The sequence below is a fragment of the Cydia strobilella genome, chromosome Z (genome assembly GCF_947568885.1).
Source record: "Cydia strobilella chromosome Z, ilCydStro3.1, whole genome shotgun sequence".
Taxonomy (NCBI): domain Eukaryota; kingdom Metazoa; phylum Arthropoda; class Insecta; order Lepidoptera; family Tortricidae; genus Cydia; species Cydia strobilella.
The window spans coordinates 42,873,823-42,888,255 of NC_086068.1; the positions used below are offsets into that span (position 1 = coordinate 42,873,823).

Genomic DNA, 14,433 nt, shown 5'->3' on the forward strand with positions numbered 1-14,433 from the left:
ATTTTTAACAAGCAGAAACGTCTGCGATCGATGCTATTAAGCTTAGAATAAATTTAAAAGTGGAAAAATTACTGCCTTGGGTGAGACTTGAACTCACGGCCTCTGGATAGATACTCCAGCGCTCTGCCAACTGAGCCACCAAGACCTCATCCATAGTCAGAAAATCTTTCCACTATATGGGTCTAGGGGACCCTAGCGACATCTACCGTAAGAGTGTTACACTTCTTAAACGGCCACCGGAGTTCCAATTCATATTGGAAATTCACCAGTTACGATGTGCTGCCCATTCTAAATTAATTTGTAACAAGCAGAAACGTCTGCGATCGATGCTATTAAGCTTAGAATAAGTTTAAAAGTGGAAAAATTACTGCCTTGGGTGAGACTTGAACTCACGGCCTCTGGATAGATACTCCAGCGCTCTGCCAACTGAGCCACCAAGACCTCATCCATAGTCAGCAAATCTTCCCACTATATGGGTCTAGGGGACCCTACCTTCACTTTTAAATTTATTCTAAGCTTAATAGCATCGATCGCAGACGTTTCTGCTTGTTAAAAATTAATTTTAAAATATTTCTTGTTTAAGGAGACTCGTTTCAATGCAAATTAGCCTACTTAAACACGCTGCTGCGTCGCATCTGCTTTGTGATTGGTTGGCCAACAATTGCTTCATAAGTCATAAACGCGCATGTGACACCCTTCATATAGCAACATCCATATCCTACGATAACCGCTTAGCGTTACTTGTTAGTCTCCATAGGCTACGGTGGCCACAATCGAGTAAAACAATTGTCTTAAAATTGAATTTAACGCGGAGCAGGTATCAGGGCGTCATGAGTTACGAGGAGGTGTTTAACCAACCCGCCGGGGGCGCCGGGTCCGCGGCGGCCGCGGCCGGGGCGCGTACGAGTATGAAGGTATCGCGGGCTGCGGCAGCTCGCGTATCTTAGCTGTATACTTTTGGTTTGTTTACCTAAGTATATGATTCTAATAGTTGAAAGTATTATTTTTTTGTCTCGTAGAAAAAGTATTGTATACAATAGTGATATAATCAAGCTTTTCAATCTCGTACCTTAACTTAAGCAACTCAGCAAGCTTCGTTGCTTAAACACGGTACTCGTCTGAAAAGCTCTCTATTATATCACGATTGTATAAAATACTATATTGATGCTCCGTTTTTATTACATTCACTTTCCTTCAGAGTTCCTCGACGTTGTGAACGCGCTTGCAGAAAAAAAAGCCCTCTTTTACATCCCCCGTAGTCGGACTGCTTACGCGAAAAATAGTTTTGTTAGAAGGGTATGCAGGTCGTACAACGAAAAATTTCTGAATCTCGATATTTTCTGCGAGAAACTTAATAGATTTAAAACACATCTATGCAGTGTAATAACCCAAACCATTAGTTCGGCGCTATTAGGAAAAAATTTCAGTATTGAACGTTAATAAGTAATAAGAATAACAAAACCTTTTTAGTATTCAGTTTATATACAATTTAATTGTTAACACTGATACTCTTGCATTTTATTTTCATTATTGTTGTTATTGTTTTTTGTTCTTGTTTGCACAAATAGCTCTGTTTTACTCTGTAGCAACTTTATTAAACATGATGTTAAAATATTTTCATTAAGGAAACTGTAAGTCTAGCTTTAAGAAAATTTCCAGTGTTATGTATAACTATAAAAGACTGTTTGTTTCTTAAATAAATAAATAAGATAAAATAAAGCTTCAAATAGCATATCCTTCACTTGATTAGATAAGTATACCCTTTAGCCAACAGCCAACAAACAAAGAACTTGTGTAGAGAATACTTAACTTTTGTCATAGTAGCAAATGCAGTATCCACTTGGTAACTTTTGACATAATAGCCGCAGTCATCTCTCACCGCAGACTTTCTTTTGCCAATGCTCTTTGCTTTTGCTGAAAAGAATTCCTTGTGCACAATTTGGTGAAGATTCCCATCAAGCAGTTGCAGTGATCATTGGGAAACACTTTGAGACATTTTCATTCAATCTTATATGGCTGATTATATTTCATAAACCTTTTATATATGGCCATATAGCACATTGCAATAATTCATTATAATTCTTCAACAATTAGGCCTTTGTGGATATCCAAACACCCAAACTATCATCATCTGTGCACGTAGTTCTCAATCTCGTTACTTTTCATCTTTGAATAGTTAAAATATTTATTAACATGAAGCAACTACTCAACATTATATAAATTACCAAACTTTTATATACACATTTCTTTTCATGTTTTAAGGTTAGCATATGGTCATTGTTGTTCACATGCGTATATGCCATTATAGCTAATAATGTAGGCTGTAAAATGTTTGCATATGTGCAATACTCAATATTCAAGATTTTGCACTAAAGCATTGAGTTTGCTCAGTCAGTAGGTTTCGCTTTTTTTCTCATTTGTTCTTTGACATTTAAGGCCCATTCTTCAACGTTCTTGCCACTTCTGATAAAAGACACCCACTAAAACTCCAAATTAGTTTACAATAGATTATTTATTTTTGAGTTTTCAATAATTTAAACAATACAAATCTCTTATCCAACAGCTTGCGTTTTTCTCTCTGTCTTAACTTAATCTCCTGTCAATGTCATTATTGTCCAAAACCGCGGCAAACCATGTGTCACTTGTCAGATATTTTAAAATAAAACTAAAAAATTGTTTGAGATATCTTGAATATCTAATACTATGTTTAGCACCGAAACGTGTTTATGAACCGATATGATGTTTCGTCGCGATTATCGCCGAGGTTGGCCATCGCCAACACTAGGATTAGCCCAAAACTAAATGGGGAGCCTAACAATAAACAAACTAGTATTGTAGCTCAAAACCTAAAATAAATTAAGTACTTATCACTAAAAAGTAAAAAAATAAATACTAAATATAATAAAATTAAAAAAAAAAACAAAATAAGTAACTTAATTTCATTACTTAAAAAAAAGTGAACCGCCTTCAAACACTGAGTAATTACCCGGATGGTTATTAATTTTCTTATTATTATGTATTCATTAGTAGTGGCTTGGCGGAACAGGCTTTACTTTAAATACTTTTGAGCGGTAGTGTATTAAAGTTGCTAATAGGATAGACAGATAGTGACCAAGTAGAATTTTAAACTTAATAGTAATAGTAAGGAAAATCATTCAATACCAGTGGTGACAGATTGGTGGTTACGGGTGTAAATAACCTGTTTACGGCCCTGCCGAGACAACCTTTTCACACAAGCTGCTAAAACGTAGGAGATTGTGAGTATTAAACTGTAGGTAATCTGACTGTATAACTAGTAAGATGGCCGATTGCTCACTTGAGTACATAAAGCTTGATTGTTGATTGATATTAGTGCCAAGTGACTTGCGACATTTGTATTCCTTTTTATTAACAAAATTATGAACAGTGCTCGTAATTGACGTGGCACTTCGAACTGTCGCAGCCAGTTCTTTCTTCTCTCTCATCGACTTCCAATGCACGTATACGACGCGACGCACGCACGTTAAACATTTTAAACTAAAATACAGTGTACATAAACTCGATATAACGTCACTCGATATAATATAACGATTCACTCCCTATAACGTTGACATGGGTTTGCCTATAGTTGCTGTGTCTCTACTCTATATGTATAACGAAAACTGTCTATACTAGTCTATAGCGTCAATAACGGTCCGGTCCCTAGAGTGTCGCTATACTCGTATAGAGTTTACTCGTAGATGTAGATGGTTAGTAATATCATGTCATGTACAGTACTGGCAAGAAGTCAATTAACCTTACATTTGCAGTTTTATGGTGACTGTCCTACATTAGCCAGTCTTGTTGCTATTTCCTTTTAGTAAATAATGGATTGCCTCATTGGAATCGGAAGTCTCTAAGTGAGAACTCACATGCCACTAAAATTCCATGTTCTGATTATGAATGACCACCATGGATCACTATTTATTAGCAGAAAAGACGCTTCTCCATACAAACGTAGTCCCTATTTTGCTCCCTGGATATTGACATTATGGAAAATAATTTTACAGTACATATGGTGCTACTTTCTCGCACTAGTGCGTCAAATAGCACTTTTCGTGCGTATGTCGAAAGTTTAAAGGGCCATATGTACTGTAAAACGTTGTACGATACACGTGCGAATAGGTAATTCGCAACTCGTTTCGATTTAAAACACTCCCTGCGGTCGTGTTTTAATTTATCGCCACTCATTTCGAATTTCCTCTTTTCCGCACTTGTATCGTAAATAACTATTGCAGTTTATTGTATAAAATTTTTTTGCACAGTTTGTATATGAAAATGTCAACTGTCTAGCTATCACGGTTCAAGAGATACAGCCTGGTGACAGACGGAAAGACAGACAGACAGACAGACAAACAGACAGACAGACGACAGACAGACAGACAGCGGAGTCTTAGTAATAGGGTCCCTTTTTTACCCTTTGGGTAAGAACTATTATATAATCTGTGCTTTGGGTACGGAACCCTAAAAAACACCAATTCTAAATAGCGGGGCTATTGAAATTGGAATAAATACAAATACCGGAGATAAAAAAGAAACAAAAAGTTGTATTATATATGATTCGCAACATCAAAAACCGATTAAAATATTTCGTTAAGATATTTCGAAGGAGCTAAATTGGCAAATAAATTTTAAAACTGTAAACTACAAATCATATTTTTTTCTGTGTACTGCCATTAACGCCATCTAGTCACAGATTAATAAATAGTTACTACGTAACAGATACATCATTCCCATACAAAAGCGAAAATACCTACGCTATAATCGCCTACAAAATCTTAATAATAATACCTGCTGCTCAGGACGAGAAGAAATGTACCATAAGTACGCGCACAAAGAGTCGAGACTGCCTTGCTCGCCGTGCGAGTCACGTGCCAACGCGTCATCGTAAGAATGCGCTAGGGTTGTAATGTTACTTATGTTATTATTGTAATAAAACGAATGTTGCGAATCAACCATATTTTTTATTAGTCAATGAAATATTTAAAAACAACAATTTATATTACCTGACACAAAAAACTCCTTCATTTACGATTTACCTACTTATGTTCAAAGAAATAAATGGTGACAAAATTCATAAAGATAGATTTAAAATACTACTCGCTAAATACGACAAATATATCTTTGTTTTTTGACTTTTACACCCATCTACTGTACAATAATTACGTGGTTTCGGCATTTCGAAGCGTAGGCGCGGGAAACGTGCGGTGCAAGCGCTCAGGCGGGCGTTCGGCGGCCCTCTGTCGGTTGTATCGTCGACGATACGCCGAGCGGTAGGCATATAGCGCGTGGCCTTGAGCGAGTGAAGGAGGCCTGATCTAGTGACAGCTAACCATACTAGTAAGGCTTCACATATAGGTATAAATGAACGATTACCCAAAGAACGCATAGATGGCGCTCAATTCGGCTGCAGGGGATTATCTCCAAGCATAAGTGTACACGAAGACATAGAGTTCATCTAGCCTATAGTCGAGAGCTTAGTTATACTTAGGTCGCGAGCATTTGGACTGTATATTATGAGAGTTCCAAGTAGTTAAAGGTGTAAAGCATAACAAACAGTATTTATGCGTATCATAGAGTAACTTATACTAGAGCGGTACTGTCATAGTAAATTTTGTAACCCCAGTAGATTCACTGCCATCTTACTCTCTGCTCTCTGCTCTCACTGCTCTCACACTTTAAAACTAAAAATAAATATTTATAAAAATACGATAAAATGTATTTAAATATGGATAAATGATTTTTTTATTTGCATTAATTATTTTTATATGATTTTGACCCATGTTCTTTCACTAGTATGCGTTAAAATTATAAATAACAAACGAAACAGTCAACGCCCTCTATACGAGTGTAGGCCAAAACTAGTGGCGCCATCTGATCGAGAATCAAATTTTCGTGATTTTCGAGGCACGTTTTTTCCTTAGACTGTATCCATCTATTACGGAGTTATATCTATCTTTGATGCGTATGTATGTTTTATATGACGAGTATCCCATTTTTATATTTATGTTAATATGACTGTAAATATTACGAGTCATTTAAACCATCAAATTGAAAGTATGTTTCTGATAACTAATAACGCCTGAATGTTTGATAATGCTTATGACTTGTCTTGGTGTTGTTGCTCTCATAGTTTGCATGGCGCTTTTACACTTCAGATTCGTGGGCCATTTCATATAATTTCTCTTGTAGTTTTGTTCTTACACATAATGCCTCATGCGTTTGCCAAATGTTTTTCATTTGTTTTAAGTATATTTATTTGGCTTTGGTTGTCTATCGTGTTGCAGCGCGCCACTTGTAGTGGTGTGAGGCGGGTGCAGTGTGATGTTAGTGTGCTTGAGAGGCTGGTAGTGCGCCCGCTCCGCGTGCGGCTGCCATGTCATCGCCGGCTCGCGCGCCGCCGCCGCCGGTGCCCGGCGCACCCGCGGGACCCCTTCCGCTTATGGCGCACGCGCCGCCCGGCCCGCCCGGCCCGCCGCGCTCCGCTCCGTTGCCGGCGGGCTCCGCTATGCTCCCGCCGCCGGGACCGGGACCCTCGAGACAGCGTTCCCTCAAAGACCGTCTGCGAGAGGGAATAACAGGACCATTCCACTGGCAGTGAGTACTCATCTTTCGTGTACTTATACATTAGTTGGCTTTCATAATTATTGTTGATTATGTTTTATTATAAATGCATTATCTTACACTCAATGAGCACGATTTTGAGTCCATGCATGTATTATGGCCGTAGAGTAGCGAAATTTTCGCCGTCCGAGACAGAGAGGAAAATGAACGACGGGACTGAACTGTATTGTATATACAGCTACCACCAGTATGGCATAATGGCACTGACATAAACGCTAGCGTGAACGTAACATACTTTCTATGCATCTCGCTCGTACTGGCGTATTAGTGCGAGCGAGATGTATAGAAAATAAATTACTGCCCGCGCGCGAATTCCGTGCAAGGCTGAGGAATGTTAGGAATGTTAGGCGTCATGACAGAGTGGTGTCAATGAGGGCTATCGTTTTTTTGCTCACCAGTTGGCGCCTCTGTTGATGGTGGTCCAAAAGACTATAGAAAAGCTGTCAGTTATTGAAGTGACAAGTGACATTTGACATTTCGAACTATGGAAAAGACCACCATCTACACTAGCGCCCCTAGCGGCGAATTCATACGCGTTAGCCCTCATTTGTACGTACGGGCGCGGCGCACACCCTCACTTCCTCGACCTCCGAATGCACGGAATTGGCGCGCAGACAGTACCTAGACGTTAGCGTATATGTAAATATTGACATAGTCAGTGACTCGTGGTACGGGTCAGCGGCGGCTACTGACTATACATTATGGGTGTTCACTCACAGTAAAAAGACTACAACTATACATACTATTAACCGTCGCAAAATACCTATAGATGTCGGTTTTCGTCCACCCGGTCATTGAAGTCTAGGTTAACCCGGTTATAGATTTTCGGTATTACGAATATCTTGACGACCGATAGACGCCAAGACGACAACTGCAGTTAACTTTTCAAATGGATTCGAGGTTGTGAATGTTTTTTTTTTTATTTTATGGAAAGCTGTGGTAAATTGTTAACACACCGGTTTCGGTCCAAACAATCTCACCGCAAAGCTGGACAAACACAAGACATTAGGTAACACGAAAATACCTAGTTACTTTTATCACATCCACACAACACAGCCGCGGTGTTTTTGCATATTGGTCTGATATGACATGTTTTTGTTTTCCTTCAAGTTCGTCCTTTTGTATTTAACTTGAGGCGATTTTGTAAACTTTTATCACATTCATTCATTGTTAAAAACCTCACAACAAACTAATTGTGTGCACTCACTGTTTAAACACTTGTTTATTTATTAAAAAAAAAATTGCATTCTCGCGCGTATAATACTTAAAATTGACTAAGGTCTGTGTACAAACAAGTGGCAATATGGCGCATTCGATGAAAGGGCGCAAGGTCAAACGGGCTAGGAGCGCCGCTCCAATTTTACCTCTTTCTTCATAGAAAATCTTCTGTTTCACGTGCGGAACTGTGGCGAAACTTCTCTTTCGCTCTTATTGAATTTCCTATTGATTTCATGTACTAAATCTTTTTCATAGGAGCGCAATTCAAACCGTTACATGTGATTCCTATATGAAATTATAGGACTAGGCCGAGTAGAGGCTGTTTAAAAACTTATAATGAATAAAGTTAATGATTTAATTGGTATTGACTTTTTTACGATAGATCTTAAATAGTAATATATTAATTAGGTACTGTTTGTGGAGACCGGTCTGTTTAAGTTTACACGGGCTTCATTCACGGACTTTACTTTTGAGTGGCATTAACGTGAGGCACTTCATTCGGTTCTCTTCTGTTTGTCTGATTTAATATCTTGTCTTTTTATTAATTATATAATAATTCAAGTCTTGGAGACCCTTTACATCTCTGCATAATTTGATGATCTTTTTTATTATTATATACATTTTATTTCTGACACCTAGAGACTTTTACATCTCTAAACAATTTTAGTACTTCTGTTGTTTGTATATTTTTTATTAGTTTTTTTGTGTGTAATTTGACATTTATATTTATGTAATTGTTTTTTTTTTGTAATTTTGGGTTAATTTCATTGTTTGTAAAAATTGACATGTAAAAGTGCCCCTGTGGCCTATTTGCTGAATAAATGTTTGATGTTTGATATAATTTCATTATGATTATTTATGGGAGTGCACAAGCGCTCCTTAAGGCGAGCCGCGCCCGGTACGGGTACAGAACGGATAGCGTTATGTATCTAACACATGTAAAAATCCTTTTCGTATCGGACTGGTATTGGTATTGGTACTTACGCTGTGACGAATTGTGAACTGTGTGGCTACCACCAGTTTGCCACTGACATAAACGCTATCGAGAACGTAACTTACTTTCTATGCATCTCGCTCGTACTCGCATATTAGTGCGAGCGAAATGTATAGAACGTAAATTACGTAGACGTTAGCAACTTAGCATATATCTCAGTTTTGACACTGTCAGTACTCATGGTACGGGTGGGTACTGGCCTTTTTTTTAAACAAAACTACGCTCTTTTCTCGAACGTGTTTCTTATTCGGTGATGTAATGTACCAATTCAATACCCTCTACTGTAACGCATACCCATAGAATAGAGTATAGCCCTATACTCACAGAGGCTGCTGGTCTCATTATAAGCTCTTTAAATCGCTTATATTGTAACTCGAATAAAATGAGGTATTTATGGCTCGCTCCTGATAATCACTTTTCGGGTATCTGTATGTTTAAGCATACTCTTGCCATGATTTTAAGTATAGGTACAAAAATGTCGTCGTCATTGTCAAAATCTTGTTTGTTGGTTTGTTTAGTTATATAGAATAAGGGACATAAGATAATGACTGCTTTGTCTTATATTGCCTCGCATAACTGCATAATTGCAACTAAATGCACATAAGAAAGGTACTACATACACGTCGATGCTTCCTTATAATTAGAGAGCGGATTTGAAGTAGCGATCTCAATATTAATATGGATGTGACAATTACCTTTTTATTAAGTAACTTAATTTTTGCCCAATATTTACAAAAGCTTCCAAAAAGGTTTTACTTTTTTGTTCCAATAAGTTACATTATTTTTGTGGGTAGAAAAAATTATAAAGTATACCAGTCATATCCATATTAAAGCTGTTTGTGGTTTTTTAGAAAAACGCTTCTAAGTTTAGAGTCGGTTTGAAGTAAACAACAGAAAAACGCCTCTTAAAAGTGATAAAAAAAGTAAAAAAGGCGGGATCGGAAAATACTTACTAAATTGGATAGTGTAAATTGTGTTCGACTAAAAAATACTAGAAACACGTATCAACGCTATAAAAATGAGATCTTCTAGTTAAGAAAATATAAATGTTGCTGGCTTAAATACATCGCTTTCTTTCAACAATTATCCTCACGCCAATATAAATATTAATTTCTATTAAAGTACTTATAGTTCTGCAAATATTTTCTTATTTCCTTGCAGTAGTCGTGAAAAGCACTATGTGTAATGCCTCGGCCGGTAACGCTAAAGATGGACTCGTATTATTTGAGGGCCTCCACTAACGTGTCGGCCCTCAGACTCACTCGTCCATCTTTTAGCGGTTTTCCGTCCTCTCCTACAATGTACTATAGTCCCAGCTAATGGCAAGCAACAATGCTTTATGTTGAGTGGCGCCCAAGTTCTACAAACCACGAGTCTTCAGCATACTTACTATGTAGTTTGCTAATTTGATACAGTATTTTTCAAGTATGTATTTCAGTGATATCGTTATATTTATACATACATTAATAAAATTAATAATGCCATGTAGTTTGTGAAAAAGGACAAAAATCTTCGCAACTACCGCTATACGTAGTCAGGTTTTCTTATTGGTCGCCCAAGGTTTCTACATACTACGTACTTTTAATTTAACTATACTACCTCTTATGTTATAGTATGGAAATGTTTTATTTAATTAGTAAATTTTTTCCCATAAAAACATGAAGGTGATATATTTTTGGCCGGTACTGTGAACCAACACGAATGCTTTATGAGTTTTGGCACGACATATTGTTTTGATTTCAACCGGATTTGTTTGAATGTCTTTCTTTGGCACTCTTGTTTTTTGTTCAATGAATATTTTTATTACGACTTCATTATGTGGGATTCTCTGTATTCTGCTGTCTATTGAAATAGTATTCAATATTTATAATATCGTGATGAGTAATGTAATGACATTATCATTATTATCAACATCAAATTCAATGATTTAGTCAATAACTAATAAATGTGTAATAATAGATTTAAGAAATATTGTAAACGTCCTAAATATATTTATTTTCTTTCTTTCTATTTTCTAATTAACGACCTGGTGTGAATAAAGTCATAATAAAATATCAGATCTCATGTTGTGTTACATGTCTCTATTGAAAAATTTTTTACTCCTCATATTCGAATAACCGCCATTTTTACCTTGCCTTTCTACATGAGGAGGAACGCTATGTTCTATTTGACCTTATTAATCCTACAAATTTAGATCATAAGTAGTCATATTTACTTCCAGCTTTGAAGTTTAGGAACACACGTAAAGTTTGATTAGATGGCAGTGCACTTGTATTTATTCAGGTTGTCTAGAAAAGCAGTGTATCTATAAACTTGATGAGTCAAAATTTAATGAATTAGGTTCGGTACATGGAATGGAAACACATTCTTGTTTTACATAATGTGTACTAGACATATTCGATTTTTTGTTGTGGTTACCATTTTTACACTCGAAAGCAAAGGAAACGGGTCAATTTGCATCAAATTTTCGATACAGAATGACCCGTATTCATTGCTCTTGTTGTATAATTTGTTTATTAGATGTGACTACAAATAATAATAAAAGTATACTAGTTAGTATCTACTAAATCCTGGAAACCGTTTGTTTAGAATTGAGTTACACTCGAAAACAAAAAGTGATCAGCGATTCGGCTGCTATTGCAACTGTATCTGACTTTTGCTCTGACGCAGAAAGCTGTGGTATAATTTTAACATTTGTTTTGACCGAATAAAATTATATGTACTTATTGTACTTAGGTTAATTAAAACCAAGCAAGCAACCATAGAAGGCTGTTTTAGTCCGTGCTTATAAATCCCGAATTTCGGTTTCAGTATATTAGCGTATGTGTACTGAGTCCAGAACGAACGAGTCAAACCAAGAAAAGTCTGCTGAGATTTTGACAGCACACGCAGTGCAGATGATTTTAAACGTCAAACTGCTATGAAATTATGACGTATAAATAACATTGGCACTGCGTGTGCTGTCAAAATCTCTGCAGACTTTTCTTGGTCTAACTCTAGCTAATAGCTAACGAAGGAATGAATATTAGTCCTGTGCAACATTCCCTATCTCCCGTGTCATGTACAGTACCTTCTCCTGGCTACCGGCTCGTTATCTCCCCTCTAGCAGCCTCGGCATGGCGCCGCGTGCTCGCGGTGCCCCTCTAAAACACAATCACTCTTGTTTGCCATTCCCTTTTATAACATCTTTTAAGGCGCTAGTCGCTATTTTTGGCCGTAAACTCTTACTTTCTAGAGTATATATCTTCTTAACGGTATATATATGAATCTACATTTTATGTACAACATTCCTAACGTTTGGCATTTTACCAGTGACTTATAGTTTCTCCATAAAAGGAACATTACGACAGGCCGTTTTGCGACTAACTCTGCTTATATCTCCTAAACGGTTTATTCGATTAAAGTTATTTTTAAACTAAAATATGTGTTTTAACAGGAACTACAAATGCAACGTTTCATAATGTAATTTTTTTTTTAAGAAATCTAATATTATTCAACATTGCGTGCGTATGTAGCTCGAAAAAAGCGTGGCCGGCGCCGGCAGTCGTGTGCTAGCTTTTAGACGAGGACGCTGTGTCGCTCGTCGCTCCGTGCCTCCCTTGTACTCTGTATGCTTGTGCTGAGCCCAAGTGCAATAAAATTGGAGTTATTGTGGCCAAAGACTAAATAACTGCAGAAAGTTGATTTGGTTCTGACGCGCTTTAGCGCGCTTAACACGGTGTTTCGCAGCCTATTATTAAGATAATTATATTAATTATGATAATGTTGCCACTTATGTTTGAGAAAGCTTCATTTGAAATATAAAAATAAAAGTTTTCTAACATGCGCGGACGCGGACATATTGCCATTTTTACGTTTTTAATAAAGTTCGATTCCTAAAAAAACAATAATTAATTGATTAATATAGGCTATTAATTTACGTTGTATATAGATATTTATTTATTTTTAAGTTAATTTTTTTAAAATTGTGTTTAGGCTTTAGGTTAATCTTCGCTCATGTCGTCGCAAATCTATCCTCCTAAGTCCCAAGTGCCCGCTAAAATAACAAAATGGCGTTCATAATTGAGTCCTGGGTATTGCTACGCAGAAGATGTCACTATAACCGAACGTCCTTTAAAAAGATCAAAATATTATAGTCATTGAGTCCTGAACTTATAGCAGCAATTTAATCTGTTTCAAACCCGACTATACGATTTTTGCTAGAACAAACATTCTTCAGTACCAAAGAAACTTTTTTTTGCACTAAGTCAACTAATACTTAATTATAGGTAAACAGCATGGGTAATTGGTTATTTGGTTTTATATATACATATATATATATATATATATATTTTATTTATATTTATTGTATATATTACATTTATGCATGTATTGATATTGTTATATATTTAGTTGTGCTGATTTTTTTTCCCTGTATCTCTATTTATTTTTGCTACCCTTATACATATTTCTTCCTTGCGCTAATTTCTACTACCTGAAGGTTGTCTGGAAGAGATCGCTTTTAAGCGATAAGACCGCCTGTTGTTGCTTAGTTTTTTATGTTAATTTGCTGTATTTAATCATATTTCATTGTGCACAATAAAGATTATTATTATTATTTTGTGTATCTCCGTTTTTAAACTCTCGGGTCTTTCGAGCCCGGTCATTTATAAGGCGTGCGTGGGGATATAGATCCAACACGTAGAGGCCGTTTGGAGAGATTTGATGTCATGTAGAACGCCTCCGTTCTCCGAAGTTACTCGCGGCATTATGCCCTTTAACACTTCCACCCCTGGAGCATATAGCTCTTACGACTCCCCTCTGGACGGCCAATGAAGGCAAGCCAGAGCTGAGCCGACGAAGACACGCCGGAGACGGAGACCCTGACCGACTCTCTGGAGCACTCGGGTCCGTGAGGTCGTCACTCCCCAACAGCTCGCCACAAGCTGCCCTGCGGGCTTATTATTATTATTATTGAAATTTCATCCCCCAAGGTGGTAAAAATGGAGTTGAAAGTTTGTATGGAGATCAAATATTTTTTTGAGTGCGGGAATTGAATCTTTGTAAAAAGGCATATTATTAAAATCCAAGAAAAGTAATTTAAGCGTTTTTAAATATTCATCCCCTAAAAGGGTTAAAAAGGGGTTGAAAGTGAATCTATTACAAATGATTTGAAACTTCTTAGAAAGGCATTGTATAAGAATCCAAAAAAGTTATTTCAACGTTCTGTATAGTAAGAAATTTTGAAAATGGCGCCCGCTAATGAAAAGGGAGGGGGGGGGGGGTTTCTTACTATAGCAATATGGGTACCAAATGAAAGCTAGTGAAAATACAATTTCAAAAATATGTAAATAGTCTGGTTTTTTGTTCGTTTTTATAATAGTTGCAGTTTAATGTAATAGAAAATTATACTTTTTTTCAACTTGATGTACTTTTCTTATTTTTGGTTATATCTGGTTAATTATTTTTTAACGTTATATATAGGATATTCACAGTCACTTGGTATGTATTTTGGAATGATCCATTCAGTCATTTTCAATTTAGAGCAGTTCAAAGTCAACTGTGGATTGTGAAATTTTTGAACGTTTTCTTATAATTTG

The 14,433-nt window shown here is 36.7% G+C and overlaps 1 protein-coding gene across 4 annotated transcripts in view; it reads left to right on the forward strand.

The window, feature by feature from the left end:
• Positions 1-14,433, forward strand: part of LOC134754821 (TLD domain-containing protein 2) — a 305,854-nt gene that overhangs the window by 40,517 nt on the left and 250,904 nt on the right. For 3 of the 4 annotated variants that reach the window (XM_063691223.1, XM_063691222.1, XM_063691225.1), the window contains exon 2: positions 6,306-6,615. The exons of the other annotated variant lie outside the window; for it this stretch is intronic. In XM_063691223.1, coding sequence (XP_063547293.1) covers positions 6,395-6,615 — 221 coding nt within the window. In that variant the 5' untranslated portion in view covers positions 6,306-6,394. The remainder of the gene's footprint in view (positions 1-6,305; positions 6,616-14,433) is intronic. 4 annotated transcript variants of the gene reach the window in all.